This window comes from Cynocephalus volans, chromosome 6, assembly GCF_027409185.1.
Source record: "Cynocephalus volans isolate mCynVol1 chromosome 6, mCynVol1.pri, whole genome shotgun sequence".
Taxonomy (NCBI): domain Eukaryota; kingdom Metazoa; phylum Chordata; class Mammalia; order Dermoptera; family Cynocephalidae; genus Cynocephalus; species Cynocephalus volans.
This window is the reverse complement of record NC_084465.1, coordinates 8,091,066-8,110,597: the sequence shown is the minus strand read 5'-3', so window position 1 is coordinate 8,110,597 and position 19,532 is coordinate 8,091,066. Positions and strand designations below refer to the sequence as shown.

General features: G+C 45.0%; 1 protein-coding gene across 1 annotated transcript; it reads right to left on the bottom strand.

Annotated features, from left to right (window-relative positions):
* Positions 1 to 2,291: 2,291 nt before the first annotated feature.
* Positions 2,292 to 9,086, bottom strand: LOC134380532 (GTPase IMAP family member 5-like). Its single transcript, XM_063100514.1, has 3 exons — positions 8,896 to 9,086; positions 4,347 to 4,395; positions 2,292 to 3,328 (listed from the first exon to the last, which is right to left on the bottom strand). Exons 2-3 carry the CDS (start codon positions 4,387 to 4,389, stop codon positions 2,448 to 2,450), a joined length of 924 nt encoding a protein of 307 aa, XP_062956584.1. The 5' UTR covers positions 4,390 to 4,395; positions 8,896 to 9,086; the 3' UTR covers positions 2,292 to 2,447.
* Between the last annotated feature and the right edge of the window lie 10,446 nt (positions 9,087 to 19,532).

The following is a 19,532-nucleotide window of genomic DNA, read 5'->3' as shown; positions in this document are numbered from 1 at the left end:
CAGCTCCGGGGATACCCTTCTGTTCCCTTTGCCAGTGACTGGTTCATAGGGGGCCTGAGAGCCAGTGCTTACCAATGAGAAGTGAGCAGAGGTCTGCGGAGGTGGAGCCGGAGGGTTTCTCCTGTCCTAGGAGAGAGCCACAGAAAGACCCAGTCTCTCTTCTTCCTCTGGGCATTGCTGGGTCTGGGTGTGGAGTCTGGAACTTCAGCAGCCACCTCCTACTAACCTAAGGCTGACGGCAACACAGAGAGATGAAACAAACCCGAGCTCCCGAACCACCCAACGCTGAGGCCTACCCTGTCTCTGCCTTTCCAACTGGGTCAGCTGATGCATTTCCTAATTGTTTAAGCCATTTGAGGTTTGGGTCTCTTTTACCTGTATTTGCAAGCACTTGAACTAATGAAGATTCTCCATATTCCTTTTTAAATCTGTCAGAACTTCCCTGTCCTCGTGCTTTCTTTTGAGCAACTGACATCCAGCATAAGTGAATAGGTTTGTCTTCTGTTATGTCTAGCATTTGGAAGAACCTCCCTCTCCTACATTGTGGGCGTTCACTGAACTCTGAATAAAGCAAAACACATTTAGTTGGGTTATTTTGAGGAATGGGATTGGAGAGAGCAGAGGAAATGGGATCGCCTCTTGGAGGGCTTTCCCTGCACCTGCTTCACCGACCTTCAGGTGGCCCAGGAGAAACAGAGTCCACACTGGAAAGCTCTCCAAAGAATCGCTCTGGTGAACACTCGTGCGTGAGAAAGGTTTGCAAAACTCTTCTTCCTTTTTTACTGTAAAATGTCCTTGGGTTGACTCTCTAGCTCTATTGCCCTGGAAGTCGACAAGGGGGGATGTCACCTGGGTACCAGGCAACACTTTTCGTGGTGAAAGTGACCTCTCGTGGGTGGACTGAGTGTGGACAGGGAGGCCTGGAAACGAGCCATCCACACGTCGGGAGGGAGACCACTGTCCTGCAGCACTGCTCCCCAATACTTTCTTGGCACTAAGTTTATACCTGATCAGAATTCCTTCCCTGGAGGAAGGAGGAGGCCACCCATTGTTGATTGGACCGATGCCCCGGAGGGCTTCGAGGTTGGCACATCCAGATCCAAAGTCTTTGCCTTCCTCTGTTTAACCCACTCTCCCTCTGAAAGGCCTCAGTGGTGGAGACAGTGCATTTCAGAGGGTCGCCCAAGACAGAGCCTGTCCCCGCCACGATGCCGCTGTCACTGACCATTGGGTGGGCCCACCTGCTCAGTGGCTCCCGAATCTGTCCTCTCCTTTCCATCCCCATTGCTATGGTTACAGCTGGGCTCCTGAGTGCTGGCATGGAATTCATTTCCTCTAAATGTTTCCTGTCTCCAGGCCTATACTTGTATAATCCGTCTACACATTGCTGCCACATGATCTTCCCAAGATATACCGACCTGCTCAAAAGCCTCCAGTGGCCTCCTGCTAGGTAACAGGCAACCTTGAAGCCTCCAGGACAGGCCCAAGGCCCCCGCCTCTGCCCCACCCCCTCCCTCCCTGCATTCCTGCTCAACCATGAACACCTCAAGTGACTTCCCCCAGAGGCCAGCGTGTTCCTCATCATCTCCAGCGTCGCCCTATCCAGGAAGCCTGTGCACAGCCTGCTGTGGCCTCCTTTTTGTTGACTTCACTTCCAAAAGGAAGCTTCTCTTACACCCCCATTTTTATAGGTCTTCATCCTCCCACCCCACAGTAACCCTGGGGGTGCAGGAGGCTGGTGCTATTCCTCTTACATTCCTGGAGCTGAGCGCAGCCCCGACACATACTACCCAGGTAAGCAGTGTCTGTGGAGCTGAACTGCATTAAGTCGAGGAAGGGACAGACCCACATAGGTTGGAGCACTTTGGGAACACTGCGTGAAGGAGGTGGTCCTTGGTCTGAAAGTGCAGAGGTCCTCAGCATTCCAGGGTTGGGGGAGCTGATACATAACACTCCCTGCCCAGAACCCCCAGGTGATTCAACAGACTGTCCTTATCTCCTCTTAGGGGTGGGATGGGGCATCATCTTTTACAGCCCATGATGATATCAGGGTACATTTATGAATAAAATGAGGAATTCTGCTACCAGCTTTTCGAATAGCACGTTTCTCTTCTTGACACCACAATTGTAGAAAGTAGGGCCCGGGCCGAGACCCTCTCATAGTGTCCAAGTCACCCACATTGCTTCGCCCAAGTCTCAGATATTTCCGGACAGGTCCCAGCTAGATTATTACTTACCCTCACAATATATAACAAAACAAAAAAGACAAATATTTTATCTCTTTGGGTTTTATTCACATAAAAGTGCTTGCAGGAAAACGGATGACATATCTGATGCAAGGAAGAAAATCAGAGTGAAATTACGTGACATGCACAGTGCCCTGCACACTACACAGAGACGGTGGCTCTGGATAATCAAAGCTGGCCGTAGAAATCACCTGAAAATGCTTATTGCCCATAAGTCATACACGAGTTAATTAAAACAGCAAGAAGAATCGAAGCACAGATAATAAGAGAGGAAGACATTATGATGTGAGAGGCCATGTAGTCTCGGAGTCTGAGGAGCGCCCTGACCACCCAGGGCCTGTCCGTCTCCTTCAGCACTCGCTCCTGCTTGTGCAGCTGTCCCCTCACCTTGGCCAGGTACAGCCTGGAGTCCTCCTCACAGGCCCCGCGTCGCTGCAGCTGCTGGGCCTCCAGGAAGAGGTCGTTGCTGTAGAAGCCGCCCTCGTGCTCCATGTCCAGCCTCTCGACCACGGCCATGAGCGTCGCCAACTGTTCCCGCCGCTGCTCCTCACCTGCCCGGTTGTTGAAGGCGCAGCACCTCCTCCCGCACTCCTGCACCAGGCCCTTCAGGCTCTGGTTGTCCGTGTTCGCCACATACTCACCCAAGGACTCGCCCACTAGGTCTTCCTTGTGGGTGAAGAGGATGACCATGTGTCTCATGACCCCTACCCCAAAGACCTCCTTCACCCTCCTCACCACTGCCACATCCTGGGCCGTGAAACGCCCCAGCTGGGTCACCAGGAGCACCACGTGGGGCCCTGGGGCGGAGAGCAGGTAGCAGTCCCCGATGTCCTTGTACATCTCTTGGGTGTGGGCCTTTGACTCAAACATGGGGGGCGTGTCGACCACCAGGATGTTCCTCTCACCCCACATGCCTGTCTCCCCCTGGCATCTCCTGGTCACGGCCTGGGCCTTTGTCTTGGACTCAAACACTGGCTGGCCAAGGATGCTGTTCCCGGTGGCACTTTTCCCACTGCCTGTTTTGCCCACCAGGAGGATCCTCAATGAGGGCGATGCTGCAGAATGGTTAACTTTCACTCCACCTATAAAAAATAGAAGTTATTGTGTCTTACTAAATTAATGATTCTTAAGACTTCTAGGTCATGGATATTTCCTCCAGTTCACGGGTATTTCATGAATGCTATAAAACTTCAATCCCTGGAAAACAGGCGTATTTAAATGCATACACAGTTTGGCACACAACTTTAAGCAGTTCTTGATTGTAGGACACCCCCATTGGAAGCCCATGCTTGGACCCACAGGCAGGCGTCAGAGCTGCTACACTAAGGAGATGCACCCGGCATTTCATCTGGATCAGGGCAAATACAGGTTTTCTGAACGAAAAGTGCTCCCTGTGCTTTTCCCTGGATGGCGCTTAGGCCTGTCCCCTGGAGAACTGGCTGCTGAATTAATGCTGTGAGATTAGAAGGAGGCAGGGGATGAGGAGTCACAAATGAGAAAATATGCCCACTTCTCGTTCACTCACACATCCCCAGGCACTCTTGCATAGACCTGCTCAGCACGTTCATCCGAACCTTGAGGGGAAAGGAGGCCTCCTATGGCAGAGCTAAGGTGACCCCTCACCAAGGGCCAGCTGAATGTCCTCGGGTCTGCATTCTTTGCGTGGGGAGTGGGATGCTTGAAGTCGAGAGAATGAAAGGTCAAAGTTAATGTTAGGACAGAGTGTGGGAGATGACTCTAGGGTGAAGACTGAAGATGGATGGGAGATAAGACCATTAGAAGCACGTGTATTGGAAAGGGCATCTATTGGGCTGATTGAAGCACAGGAAATTGGAACAAAAGTGGTGTTGGAGAGGGTGACACTGAGCAAGGCCTGAAATCTTCAAAGCATGAAGGGAGTGAGAATCTGGCCATTTCCAGGGTTCTTATGAACTGAATGAATTTCAAGTGCATTTTAGGCTTCTAACAATCTATCATTTTGTTCTTTTTACCATGTGTTGGTCCATCCTTTTCTTAAGTATTCTGGGGTGTTTCATAGCGAACACAATTACTAAATCTCTACTGGGAACTTTTCCTTTTTTCAGGTAACAGCTTTCTTACCTTCAGCCATAGATCCATATCCGCTCTTCTGGAACCCTTCCATTCTCTTCTGGAATAAAAACAGGAAAGTCGTAAAGAGCAAGTGTCCATATGACCAGAGCTGATAGGTCCCAAGAACACCTCATTTCGGATAACTAAGAATAATTGTCCTTAGATGAGCCATTTCCATTCCTAATTTTCTAACTCATACTTCACTTTCAAATGCCTGTAAATACCTTTAAGCCAACCAGGAGACGCTAGGTCATGCTAACAGAATACATTGCTGCTTTATTCCCCTCAGCATACAGTGAAGCAGGAAACATTTTAAAAAAAATCAGTTGACTGTCTCCCCCCAACATGAAAGGTGTGAAATGAAGAAATCATTCTTCTACAGAACGAGGAGTGGGACGTCATTAATTTTTTTTATGGGAACCAAAGTAAACGAACTTGCCAGAACAGACAACAGATTTTGCTCTGCTGTAGATAACATTGTTTTGTGTGAAGTACTGGGAATTTCCCAGAAACTCTTTGTGTCAGATGGACGTTCCAATGGCAAAGAGAAAGTACAACGTGCTTTCCAATGGGAGGGTGGAATTGGGATCCAGGACTCCTTCAAGGCCTGAGGTGAGAGGAAGCATTGGCAGAGGACGGACACGGGCACCTTCCCATCTGGGCGGATGCTGGAGAGCAGGTGGTGTAGTGACTGAAAGAATCAACCTGCAGGACAAGGTCAGAATAAAACCATTTCCTGCTCAGTTTTTAACCGTTTGTCTTTCCTGGTTGGCTGTGAGGTCTCGGTCTCCCAGTAGGTACCATTTTTGTATCCCAGCATATTTAACCAGAAATTGGCACTTGGACTGGCATAAATGTTTCATTTAAATGAGGCATGAAGTTGTGTCATTCTTTTTGGTGTTCGCAAAGGCAAGCATGTGATATGCAACTTCTGCAGAATGAAGACACACTCCCACACTGCATTGTATTTATTCAGTTTGGAAGATGCTGTAGGAATGACATGAACTTTCAAGTGAAGAAATACCCAGAATAATAAAACAAAAACTCATCATTTGCAATTAACAAATGCAAGTGTTTTGGCATTTTTACTGTCGCTAATCTGTTTGATTGAAAATATTTAAACACTACGGATGTAGTTCACATCTTTTTTTTCCCAGTCAGTCTTCCTCTCCTTCTGCCCTTTAGAGGCAACCAATATTCTGAGGTTTTAATGTATCATTTCTATTTGTGTATTTACACTTTTACGTACGTATGTGCCTATAGATAATATGTAGTACTGTTTTTATATTTTGAACTTTTACATAAGTGGCATTATTTATGTAATATTGTTTCCAATTCTTTACTACCAAACATTTAAGCTGTTCCAAAATATCTGCTTGCTACCACGAACAACGCTGCAAAGTCATCCTCATACATACCGCTTTGTGCACAAGTGCAGCAATTTATCCAGGATACACATTTCTCACCTGACTAGATATTTGCCAAATAAGACCCCAAGGGGGCTATGCTAAGTCATCTTCACACTAGCCACATATATGACAATTCTCAAAACCTTCACAGGCAGGTGGTGATATTCCTTTTCTCATTTTTTGTTCCCATTATGGGCAAAAGTGAGGATGTCGTAGTTGGTTTCAACTTAAGTTTGACTGATTACCAACAAATCCAAAACAGTTTTCATGTGTATTTGCTATTCAGGTTGCTTCTGTCATTTCTCTCTTTTGTCTATTTTCTATTCATTCAGTAAGTTTTCTGGGCCTTCTGAGGGGAAAGCATCCATTTCCACATTATGGGAATGTATTAAGACAGCTTCCTGCCTCTCCTCTCCTGCCCCCTGCCTTCCCCTCTCCACCCCGCTTCGTCCCTCCCTGCTTTCTTTTCCTTATGCCCAGAGATGAGCATCATTCTCCGCATCACCACCTCCCACACACCGTTCTGGTCTCTGGAAAATTGCACCCTGGCCTTTGCTAAAAGTGCCCAAATAATCTAACATCTTTTCTACTTTAGATGACATCTTCTGAGGCTTGGAGTCAACGTATTGATGTAGGAAAGAGGTCAATGACCGTGTGATGATGTTGGTGAACTTCACCATAATCCTCTGTACAGCTGTTTATAGTTTTCAAAGTTCTTTCATGGGCACTTTAAATAAATCATAATTTATTATGATCAGTTGACACATAATAGCTGTACATGTATATGGAGTATGGTGTGATATCTGGGTATATGCACACAATGTGTAATGATCAAATCAAGGTCATTACCATATCTTCACCTCAAACATTTGTCATTTCTTTATGTTGAGAATATTCAAAATCTTCTAGCTTTTTGAAATCATACGATAAATTGTTGTTGACTATAGTCAGCATACAGTGCTATAGAACACTGGGACTTATTCCTTCTACCTAACTGTAATTTTGCACCCATTTAACCATTTTTAACCAACCTCTCCCTATGCCCCCTCCCACCCCCTTCCCAGCTTCTAGGAACCACAGTTCTACTGCCTACTTCCATGAGATCAACTGTTTTAGCTTCTGCATGAGTGAGAACACGCAGTATCTATCTTTCTGTGTGACTTATTTTGTTTACATCCATTATTTGAAACGTTCTCTTAAATTCCCTGTGATGTGATTAAGACTGATATTAAAATTTCTATTAAAATATTAGAAAACTAAACCTCAAATAACCTACCCAAGGCCACACATCTGCCATGAGGCTAAAACCCACAAATGGCTCATTTTTCCTGTGCATTCTCCTTGATTTCACTGTGGAGGGGGAGATTATCCCAAATAAATCCAGAAGCCTTTTGGAACATCACATATAATGCTGCCGTCTCATGGTCAGGACACAAATTGAAGTCAACAGACTGAAAGCCTGCCTTAAAACCAACACAGAGAATTGTATTGCAAAATCTTCAGTGAACATTCTCAAAAAACAAGCAAAAAGCACAAAACTGAAAAAGATGATTAAAAGATAAAATTACAGGGGACAGAAGTTGCTCTGAATTGAAGTATTTCAGTTTACAACAATCTGGTGTTTTTACCCAACTTGATTCTCAGTGGGACCCAAATGGAGCAGTGTGGCTGTCACAGAAGCCAGTCAAACTCAGTTATGTTACCTCAAGTACAGCAGAAACAGTTCCCCTGAACCAAATTCTGAGCGGATCAGGCCGCAAGGAGAGACTTATGTCCCATTGAGGAATGGATTTTTTGGCAGATGACAAAGTGTCCAGAGGTGAGTCAGAAAGGATAAAAATAGAGATGCTAAAATGTGTCTCAGACAAGAAATCAAAGGGATTGAATAAAGCCTAGGAAAACACCGGGGGACACATTGAATACCCGAAGGAATGTGATACGTGTTGATCTGCAGGGCAGGCGACAGTGGGGGAATTGCGAATGGAGGCAGATTTCTACTGCAAAGGAAAAATTCTACAAATCTTCTCCAGAATGGGACCGGGGGTCATGAGGGACTGGCAGGCAGTGTGTAGGCAAGATAGAGCCAGCTTCTGACAGGGACAGTAGGAGGGTCTCGCTTAGGCAGGAGGTTGAAGCAATTAACATAATGTACATCCTAGTCTGGAAATTGTATGAACCTGGTTTTGTCTTGGTGATACTTTACTTATCAAATTGTGAGAAACAGGCTCTTTCATACTCTTTTGGAAAGATAAGAGTGTTCTAGGCTCTCTTGTTCATGAGGATCTTCTTAGCTCATCTTGCCCTAGTCCCTATATCCAGGTGTCAGAGTCATATGTTTTGCAGTTTGGTCATTGGGATTCCATGACACATCTCAGATGGGGCTTCACTGACAAAGGCATTGTTCCCATGTGCCCTGAACGTGAGTCTGCGTGTGAAGTATTTGGGGGAAAATAGGGTGGTTTTCAGAAGATCAAAGTCATAAGACAACGTGCACTGAGGAGTCTTGTTTGGAACATGAGATTCAGGTTAGTGGGAAAATAGTGGTCCCCCTTTGCCCATTGGAGCCCCAAGAACCCATCCTCCACCCCCAGACCCCTCTGTTGTTTTCAGTCTGAAGCCAAAGGCCCCAGAGTGCTGCTGATGGAAGTCTTGGAATCTAAAAGCTGGAGACTTTCGAGTTCTGATATCCATGGACAGGACAGGAGAGTGCATCCCAGCTCCAGTGGAAATAGAGCTGGGGTGGGCTCGAGAATTTAGGATGGTAAAATTCAGAAGCATGAACCTACCTCGCTTGGGAGGCTTGAGGAGGTCTGTCACCCTCTGTTTATTTACCTGTCCGACAGGATAACAGGATTAGTCCAGCTTTGTTCCTTGAGTGTTTTATGAAGATCAGATGGGTTAAGTAACTGGCAGCGAGAAAGAGAAGCCCACCGCCCTGGGAAAGGGCATGGGTGCAGGATTTTTAAGGCTGTGTTCCATTAGAATGCACTTGCTGTTGCCAGTGACACTCAGCTACTGCTCTGTTTTGCTGACCAGAAGCCCAGCACTAGGGTAACTTGTGTATGGTCACATGAGAAATGAGCAGCTATGACTACACTGTGGTCCTTCCAACCCCCAAAGTCACTGATCATACACCCGATTCTCCTTACCAGGAGTGGCTGTTGGGCTCTGTCCTCCTCGTCAGCTGGCTCTGGTGGGCTGGTCCTCTCTCAGGAAGGCGAAGTGGCACAGCGAGGGGACCCTGCCTGGTCTGTGCTGTGGAGGCGGCTCGCTGAGCAGGTGGGGGAGGCTGAGAAGATGCAGTTAAGGAGGGGCCACTTGTTCAGGCCGAGTATTCCAGGGCTCAGCAGCAGGAGAAGAAGATTGTGGGCAGCGCTCCCTCTCCCCTGCAGACTGGGACCGCCTCCACCCTCCTGGTCAGCTGGAAACTCATTGTAAAGAGGACCCTGAAAACCAGACGAGGGCAGGGGCTGTGCTGCGTCCTTAATGGGCTGCTTCCTGTCAGAGCCTACACCGGGCTTATGCACCCTCCTATTTCCTTCCCACAACTGTTTAGAGTAAGCAGTGTTTGCAGGCAGAGGCCATGAAGGGAAGGACAGACCTCTCCCACTACCTGAGTTCAGAAATGTCCCCTTGTGACTGGAAAGTTCAAGGGGCCCTAGCTGCTCCTCAGATACCGTGTGGCAGGAGCACCTGCTCCTCTGACACCCCTGGGCCCCTTCTCACTGGCTCAGCTTCTAGAATGTTCCTGCTAACCAGGGACAGAAAGGCACTGCTTGTCCATAGAGGCCTCGACGAGCCCCTCTCAGTACGTGACTCTGGGCTCAAGACACCACATGTGGTGGCTGCCCCTTCTCTGCCATGTGACAGATCCAGCCCCAGAGGGATGTTGTGGAGTTTATATGTCAATTTATTGGGGCTGAGATTGGGACCAGGATGACAGCACCTCTGTTTTTCAACTGACTGCACATTTAAGGCTAGAGCAGAGACCATAAAACAATTATGTCATAAGATGAGATCAAGAAAACAACAGAGACTCAGGCAGAGGCCGGCCATGTCTCAGAGACCCCCACATTCCTTTCTGTTGGCATTTGAAGCCAGATTTAGGGTCCCATCACAATTGTCTACTACTTGATGTGGAAAACAATGTCAAACAATCTCCCACCAACCTAGAAAACCTCTCCACAAAAGTAGAAGAGAAAGAAAACAGATTTATTATTAAATAAACATTAAACCAGAATGTGGTTCACATCATAGGTAACCCGCTAAGAGATTGCACAGAGAGAGACCTCACCTTGTTATGGTGAGCCAGGGAGATGCTCCCAATGCATAAACCATAACTAATCCTCAAGTTAGAGGACTTGACAGCACTGTTGTCACACATAGTTCATCCTAACTACCTGGTACCATCTGTGTTAGCTAATTGCCTTTATCCAGAGGATAAATAAACTTCTCATATCATTATGAGAAGGTTTGGAACTTGGAGGAGGTGCATGAGGAAGTTAGGCTCCCACCTAATCTACGTTAGGCTCCTACTTTCCCCGGCAGACAGTAGGGCATTATCTTCCTTGAAGTTTACATTTCAAAGAGATGGCTACCTTGAGAAAACATTCCTAGGGAGTGGAACTGGCAAAAAGCCTGGAGAAGGATTTACATCTCAAAAGCACAGAGAAAGAATTCACATTTACAAGCTCTCAAAAGACAAAAAAAAAAAAAAAAAAAAAAAAAAAAAAGCTCTCAGAGGGACAGGTATAACTCTTTCCAAAAAAAAAAATTTTTTTTCCACCAGGAAGAATTAATGTTTTGTTTTGTTTTGTTTTCTTATTTTTGATTTTCATTCACCCTTACACTTCTGAATTTTCCAAGGACTTTCAACCTAGCAGAAATCATAATTTGTATGAGTTGCGCAGGGCAGGGCAGCAGAGTGGGTGGGGAAACTAAAGGCTGTGATCAGATCAGGATTTCAGTCATTAGGTAGGAACCAGGTACTCTCCCAGCAACAGCTAGAATCTCTCAACAACTCAACTGGCTGACATCAAAATCTTATTATAAACAGGTGTTTTAGTCCGTTTTGTGTTGCTATAACAGAAATACCTGAGACTGCGTAATTTGTAAAGGAAAGAGGTTTATTTGGCTCACGATTCTGAGACAGCTACATCTGGCACGGGCCTCAGGCTGTTCCTACTCATGGTGGAAAGTGGCAGCAGCCGGTGGGTACAAGCAGATCACATGGGGGGAGGAAGCAAGCGAGAGAGAGGAGATGCCAGGACCTATAAGCAACTGAGCTCTCGAGCTCTCGCGGGAACTAAAGAGGGAGAACTCACTCATTCATCACCCCTCCTCCAGGGAGAGCATTAATCCATTCATGAGGGATCCGCCCCCACGACTCAATCAGTTTCCAACACTGCCACATTGGGGACCAAATTTCCACATGAGTTTTGGCGGGGACAACACATCCAAACTCCATCAACAGGTGAGGGTCCACTGTTGCTAACCACTTAAAAAAATCAATTTAACAAACATAAATTCACTTCATTCTAGTGAAATCCTGATGTGGTTCACATCACAGGTGACCCACTAAGAGATTGCAAACACAGAGAGAGACCTCACCTTGTTATATAGCCAAGCAGATGCAACCCGCTGCATAAACCATACTAGTCCTCAAGTAAGAGCACTTGACAGCACCGTTGTCATATACAGCTTGTCCAGTTCTCTATGGATCGGCAGCGCCTTTTTGAAATTCCTTCCCTTCTTCCCCCTTAGTTTGATGTGATTTGCAAACATTCTATTTATGTGCTCCTGTCACCCCAGCTAAGGATGAATTCTTTTTTTCTTTTTCTTTCTTTTTTTTTTTTGCTTTGAGCTCTCCTGTTCTCTAAGAGTCCTAATCAGTTCCTGGGGTCTTCCTGTGGCTCAAGAGAGTCAATAATGAAATGTGTTAACTGGTCCCTGATAAAAATGAGGTTTCATGATGGCTTTTTTGAGGTCCGTGGCTATCTTTAAATCAGGTTCTTGCTAGAAAGTAGCACTAGAAAGTGCTCAGAAAGACTTATTGAATAAATTAATAAAACACACTACTTAAGTGCTCTAATTATTCCATCATTACCCCCTTTGTAGTTATAGTTAGCGCTAGAAGATCAATCTTAGTTAGTAGGCTAGTTTCAGAATGCAGAATTGCAGAAACTTGCCCATATCCAGATAAGAAAGTACAATATGTTCTAGACTAGACTAGACTGCCCTCTTTTCCACACCCTCTCTACATTCTTCAGTTCAGATTTGCAACAAACCATGAGGATCCAAGGAAACCTAGGACACCTAGGAAATGGCCCTATCTTTCTGTTTGACACTAAGGTTGCCCCCCTTTCAGCCTGCACAGAGAGAGTGACTAATAATTCCCCTCCCACCTGCCAGCCTCCTGTGTTCCATTTCCTTCTCTACCAGGGCTCTTTGAATAGTAGAAGCATGATTGGTCACGGCTGAATGTAGGTCTTTATCTGTTCCTGGCCACCTCAGTTCTCCATGTCTGTAGCCCCTGGCTGAGGGCGACCTCATCTGTTTACACGCTGTGCTGTGACAAACACTACCACGTGGACCTTGACATGAAAAAATTGGGAAGCTCTACTTTTGAAAAAAATGTCTAATCCATCAAGTAGTACTTTCTGGGTCTTGTTTTCCTTCTGTATAAAAATACTATTAACATTGGACATCATGGGGCCCTGGAATTCGCAACACACACCTCTGTAGGACATGACCACGCCTCTTGGGGTGCATGCCATCTTTTAACCTATCCCACCCCAAGCTCTGGATCCTCCCCTCCTGAACCAGCAGGTTTTACATACAGTCGGGAGATTCTGTCAGATTTGACCCAAAACAGAGCTCCCTGTTGCCCCATAGTCTCTGGCAAGATCGGGCCACGGGGGTTCCTGTCCTGGGGATGCTTCTCTGTCCTGGGAACCTGAGGCAGGCCCACCATGGCTGCCTATCAGCCTCTTCAGAGAACAGAAAGCGCAGCACTGGGCAAAGATAAAATGTAGTTGCAAAACCATTCTTCAGCTGAGACGGCAAATGGGGTTGGTTGGCATAAAAGGTGTTAGAAATAGTTTAGTGACAACATGAGATGTTGTACACTGGGCCATGACTTCCTGTGGCTTTTCAACAAAACCCTCAGCCTCTGCTGCCATCAGCCTTGTGGAGACTTGCACAGGCACATCAGCCATTGGAAAGTTCAGTGCAGTGAAGAAATGAATCTTGCGGAAGTGAGAGACAAGAACGTGAAGGGTGTCAGGGATCATCTAGACTAGTTCTTTTTCTTTTGCACCCCCTTTTACAGATAAGGAGACTAAGGTCTAGAGGAAAGAAGTGGTTTTAAGAAGATTACTTTACTTAATTTTAGTATATGATGTGAGATATGAGTCAAGATTCTTTTTTTTTTTTCCAAATAGATGTATAATTTTCCATCAGCATATCTTGGAAAGACTATCGTTTTTACTGAATTACTTTGGTACCTTCTCAAAAAGTAATTGATCACACATGTATGGGTCTCTTTCTGGACTCTATTCTGTTTCATTGATCTGTATGTCTAACCTTCACCAGTACCTCACTGTTATGATGACTGTAGCTTTATAGTAAATCTTGTGATCGGAATTGTGATTCCTCCAACTTTTTCTTTTTCAAAATGCTTTATTATATATATATCAATTTTAAAGTCAGCTTGTAAATATCTACCCCCAAATCCTGTCAGAATAAATAGATTAATTTGGGGAGAATTGACATCTTCGTAATATTGAAACTTCTGATCCATGAACATGGTGAATCTCTCCATTTATTAAAGTCCTGTTTGATTTTTCTCACCAATGTTTTGTAGTTTTCAGCATAAAAATCTTAGATTTATTCCAAAGTATTTCATGATATAAATGGCACAGTAAATGGTACTAATGATTTAATTTCAATTCCCAGCTGTTCATCACTATTATACAGAAATATAGAATTGATTTTTCATGTTGACCTTATATTTTCTGAGCTTCCTTAACTAATTTAATTCTAGGATTTTTTTTTCTTGATTCTTCGGGATTTTTTACATAGAAAATCATGTCATCTGCAAATGAAAACAGTTTTATCACTTCCTCTCCAATCTGCATGCTTTTTATTTCTTTTCCTTTCCTCCTGTCACTGGCTGGATCTCTATCACAATGTTAAATTGGAGTGGCCAGGAGGGACATCCAGGCCTTTTCCTGAACTTAAAGGAAACGTATTTGATTTTGTGCTTTCTGTTTTCTTATGGATTTTCTGTTTACATGTTTTATTCACTACTGAGAAAGAAGGTTTAAAGTATCCAAGTATGATTTTGGATTAGTCTATTAATTTCTTTTGTTTGTTCAGGTTTTTCTTCATGAATTTTGAAGCTTTTTTTGGTGCAAACATTTTTAGAATTGCTATTCTTCAGTGATAAATTAACACATTTATCATTATGTAATGTTTACTTTTACCCTTGACAATATTCCTGTTCTGTAGACTACAGATCTACAGTACATTAATGTAGCCTCTACAGCTTTCTTTTCTTTTCTTTTCTTTTTTTAAAGATGACCGGATATGGGGATCATAACACTTGATTTGGTGTTGTCAGCACCACACTCTCCTGAGTGAGCCACGGGCTGGCCCTACAGCTTTCTTTTGATTAGTGTTTTCATGATAATTCTCTCCTCATTCTTTTACTTTTAACCTATCTATATAGTACTGGTCAGCAAAATTTCAAGGTGGGCCACAAGATTCCCTCCACTAGTGTTTATTTTCTCAATAATCCCTTACCCTCAAGGGTGGGAAGACCTGTGGATAAGATAGAAGCCACTGATATGACTACTTTACATGGCAAAAGTGAAGGGACTTTGCAAATGTGATGAAGATTCCTCATCAGTTGGTTTTGAGTTGGTCAAAAGGAAGATTATTCTGGGTGGCCATGATTCTCATGCTGGCATTGAAGAAAGCAAACATCCATGTTGCAAACTGTCTATGGAGAGGGGGAAGTCTCTGGGAGTCTAGGACCTCAGTCCTAGAATGCAAGGAACTGAATTCTGTCAACAGTCTGGAGGAACTTGGAAAAGGACCCTGGTGGAAATGGCAGCATGGCCAATACCTTGACTGTAGCTTTGTGAAACCCTGAGCAGAGGATCCAGCTAAGCCATCCCTGACCCACAGAAACTGTGAGATAATAAATATGTGTATTTTTAAGTTGCCAAGTTTGTGGGAATTTGTTCTGCAGGCATAGAAAACTAATATAGTCATTATAATTAAAGCGGGTTTCTTGCAGATAGTGTATGGTTGGACTTGCTGTTTTAGCCAATCTGAAAATTTCTGCATTTTATTTGGGAATTTTTAGAGCATTTATCACAGTCTATCTATGAAAATCTCTCACTGCTTCACATACAGTTTAAGAAACTTACAATAATAGTATACTTGCAATTTGTCCTTCCATCTTTTGTGTTAGTTTTGGTATAGACTTTTACAAAAGTTATAACTTCCCTAATATATTATCAGTGTTTTTGTTGTAGATAGTTAACTATCTGTTAGAGCTATAAAATGTAGGAAAAATTTCTTTTATATTTAACCTTCATTTTTGCCACTTACGGGGCTTTTCATTTCTTTGTGTACATAGAATTTCTGTCTGGTATCATATGTATTCCTTCTGCCTGAAGAACTTCTTTTAAAATTTCTTGTAGTGAAGGTAAGCTCGCAATTAATTATTTCAGCTTCTGTTAGTCAGATATTCTTTATTCATCATTGTATTTGAAAGATTCTTGCTCCTTATAGAACTCTGGGTTACCAGTTTTGTATTTTAGTATATAAAGATGCCATTCGATTGTTTTCTGGATTATAGTTTCTGACAAGAAATCAGCAGCAATTCTAATATTTATTCTTCTCCTATAATGCCTTCCCCCCTATTTATCTTTAAGGTTCTTGTTTTTATTTTTGGTTTTGGACAGCTTAAATATGAAGTGCCTAGATTTTTTCTTAGTTTTGTATTTATCCTGTTAGGGGCTCTCTGTTCTGCTTGGATCTGTTGATTTGGTGTCTTTTACTATCTTTAGAAAAGTCTCAGCAGTGACCCCTTCAAATATATCCTCTGCTCATTCTCTCTTTTATGATATGTATTGAAAGGACGAGTCAACACCAGTTGACGATCCACCGGAGAGAGCTCGTTTATTAGGCGGCACACACACATATATATAGGGCTTTTAGGGAAGGCTGATCTTAAAATACAATCCCTACTTAGCATACCGCATGGGGCTTGGGGTGAGCTGATTGGTGTGCAATTTGCTCCGGAGGGAAGGAGAATACTGAAGAGAAGGACAACTAGTGCCATGATGGGGTGTGGCCGAGAAGGACTTATGTGATCAGTGTGTGATCCCTTGGGGCATTTGGGTTCTTACATTCCTCAGTGTGATCCACTGGGGCATTTGGGTCCCTACATTCCTCCCTTTTTCTTGTTTTAGGAAAGGGGACGTTGAAGTCATCTAGCTACTTCCTGCTGAACTGGGGCGTTGTGAGGGCGGCAAAGGGAGGAAGGTACATAAATACCCATTATGAAACCCCAAAGGAGGGTGGAGAAACAAGTAATTTCAAAAGGGGAAAAGTCCATAAACGTTCTTTAAAGCCACAAGTCGAATATGCACGGTTCCATTGTTCGTAGTTGGAGACTGGAGGGAGCAGCCAGGCGTTGGTGGGAAGGAAGTATAGGAATGCGTTCCCTCTGTAAGGTGGTGTCTCTTCAGCATCGGCTGAGGCGCTCACGAGATGAGGCGGGAGGTTCTTGGGTACCTAGAAGCTGGTAGTTTCTAAGCAAAAGCTGGTTAAAGGCCTGATTAGAGATTTTTCCCACTTGGGTTTGAAGAAACCTAATGATGCAGGGCAAGAAAAGGCAGGTTATGAAGATAATGATTAGAGGTCCCCAAATTGGCCAAATCCAAGTTAGGATAGGGTTTAAGATAAAAGAAGAAGAGGGGTTAGAACTGGATGTGGTTCATAGGATGGAAGCTAAGTCGGTGAGTTTGATGATGTTTGTTTCTACTAGACCGGATTCATTGACATAATAACAGCATTCTTCCCCAAGGAAGATGCAAGTACCTCCTTTTTCTGCAGTGAGGAGGTCTAGTGCTTACGGTTTTGGAGGGTGACCTGAGCTAAAGAGGTAATTTGTATCTGCAGTGAGGAAAGAGATTCGGCAGTGGAGGTCAGAGCCCCTTCAAGTTTAGCATTGATGTCTTCGACCGCCCATAAACTGTGTCCTAAGGCTCCTCCTGACAGGCCGGCTATGACCGCTGATGCTGTTAGGGAAATACCAACCATGATCTACAGGAAGGCGGCCCTTTTGTGCCTTGAGGGCGGATGAAGAAGATGGAACAGTTCTGAACTTGTGTACAGAGTGAGTTGAGGGACGATGGTGACAAGAAGGCATGGGGCAGTAAGATTAGGCAGTATGGAGGTAGAGAGGGTTCCATTGCATCAGAAGAAAGAGCCTGGTGGGGCAACGGTGTGGTTTTAAATGGTTGAGGAAGGGAAGCATTTAAGGGGACGGCTGCCAGGAGCGGTCACATGAGAGAAAACAATTTCTGGGAGAGAGCGAGAAAGATGAGTGTTTCAGAAATGATCTGTTGCCAGGTGTAACTGGGTGACCCTGGGGAGCTAGCAGAGGGGCCTGAAAGCTCTGTAGGTGAAATGAAAAGAACAGGAGAAGGCCAAGGAGAAGGTTCATGTCTCCGGAATTGGGGGTAAGGTTGAGGTCGGGATAGGCAGAGTTTGAAAGGGTCAGTAGGATGAGGGATACACTTAAAAGAATGGTGTGTTAAGTTCTTTTGCAGCTTGTTATTGGAGTTTTCGGTGGCCGAGGGCGGATCCTGAGTCCATGGAGTAACATGATTACCTGGCAGGGCAAGTTTAGCAGCAGTTGGAGTGCAAAGGATGACAGGACATGGGCCTTCCCATTTAGGGGTTAGGGGGGTTTTGGGTTCCGGGGAAGTGTAGAATCCGAGTGAAAGGTTATTTTTGGAAAGTGACGGATCTGGAAGTAGCCAGTCCTGGTACTTCCATAATTTTGTGCCAAGGTGGGAGAGCAAGGGTAAGGCCATGGCGGGTGGTATGGGTCCTTCAGTTGTGGTGATCCCCGGGGGTAGGAGGAGCCTACCATACATGACTTCAAAAGGGGAAAGATTGGAGGGCTTTTTTGGGAGAGCTCTGGTCTTGAGTAGAGCGAGAGGTAGAAGACGGACCCAATCAAGCTGTAATTCCAGAGACAATTTAGTTAGTATGGTTCTCTCTACCTTTCCAGATGCCCGAGGTTGGTAAGGGCAATGTAGGTGCCAGGGGAGAGAGAGTGACTGGGAGAGTTTTTGTATTATCTGGGTGGTAAATTCAGGTCCATTGTCAGATTGAATGGAAGTGGGCATCCCAAATCATGGGATGATTTGGGAAAGGAGAGTCTGGGCTATGGTGGAGGCCTTTTTATTGGATGTTGGGAATGCCTCTACCCATCCTGAAAAGGTATCAACAAACACCAAGAGGTATTTGAGGCACCAGACAGAAGGCATGTGTGTAAAATCGACTTGCCAGTTGGCCGGAGGATTGAAACCTCTGGGCTGGTGGGAAGGGTATGGCCCAGGTTTGAGAGGGTTGTTTGGATTGGTACGCTGGCAGATTGTGCATGAGGAGGAAATTTTTGCAAGAGGGCTTTGTCAGATCGGGTGATTGAGAAGAAGGCTTGTAAAAACTGGGATAAAGCTTGGGGGCTAGAGTGAAACAGATCATGGTGTTACCCTTGGTGTTAAGCAGACCACGTTCTTTCCATATGGCGGCATGAGAAAGAAGTATATGATTTGGAGTCAGTGTATAAGTGAAGAGTTCTTCCTTCAGCTAGAACGCAGGCTCGCGTGGTGGCGATAAGTTCGGCCTGCTGGTTGGTAGTACCCTTGGGTAAAGGTTGGGCCTCTATAACCGAATCAAGGGAGACTATGGCATACCCTGCGTAATGAGTGTTTCCTTCCTTGAATGAGGACCCATCCGTGAACCATGTGAGATCAGCGTGAGATAGGGGCCCCTCAGTGATGGAAGAGCGGTAAGGTATAAAATTTTGAAGGCTTTCTATGCAGCTGTGCAAAAAGGTGTTGGGGGAATCTGGTATAGGCAGTAGGGTGGCCGGATTTAGGGGTGGGCAGATAGTGAAGGATAGGGCAGGATTTTCCAGAAACGAGGATAGGAGGGTTAGGATTCTGGAAGGTGGGAGGGACTGGAGAGCCTTATAGGTAAGGAGGTCTTTTAGGAACGGTGAGAGGTGCCCCAAATGTTAATTTGGATGCCTCTGTATGCAGTAACTGCCCCGCTGCCAGCGCTCTTAAACAGGGTGCCCAGCCTTGTACAGTGGGGTCCAATTGTTTTGATAGGTATGCTACGGGGGCAAAGGAGGGGCCATAATTCTGTCCTAGAACGCCCAGAGCTTGTCCCGTATTTTCATGAACATAGAGGAAAAAGGGTTTAGTTAGATCAGGGAGATGAAGTGCAGGGGCTGTTAGAAGGGCCTGTAGTGACGGGAATGGGGGTCAGTCCATGTGAAGGCAAAAATGTCTTGAGTATCGGTTTACAGCGAGTATGGGAGTATTGAAAGGGGAGCGAGTGGGACGGAGATACCCCTTTTTTAATAGGTCCTGAATGATGGGGCTTAACCTGAGGAGGGCTGCTGTGGTTAATGGATACTGAGCCTGACAAATATATTTGGAGGGGTCTTTTAGTTTTATGTGTACAG

Bases quoted from the DNA above. Each gene is read 5' to 3' on its own strand.
- LOC134380532 (XM_063100514.1), bottom strand. From the start codon at position 4,389: ATGGAAGGGTTCCAGAAGAGCGGATATGGATCTATGGCTGAAG. The intron at 3,329-4,346 runs GTAAGAAAGCTG...TATTTTTTATAG, and splicing joins ATATGGATCTATGGCTGAAG to GTGGAGTGAAAGTTAACCAT.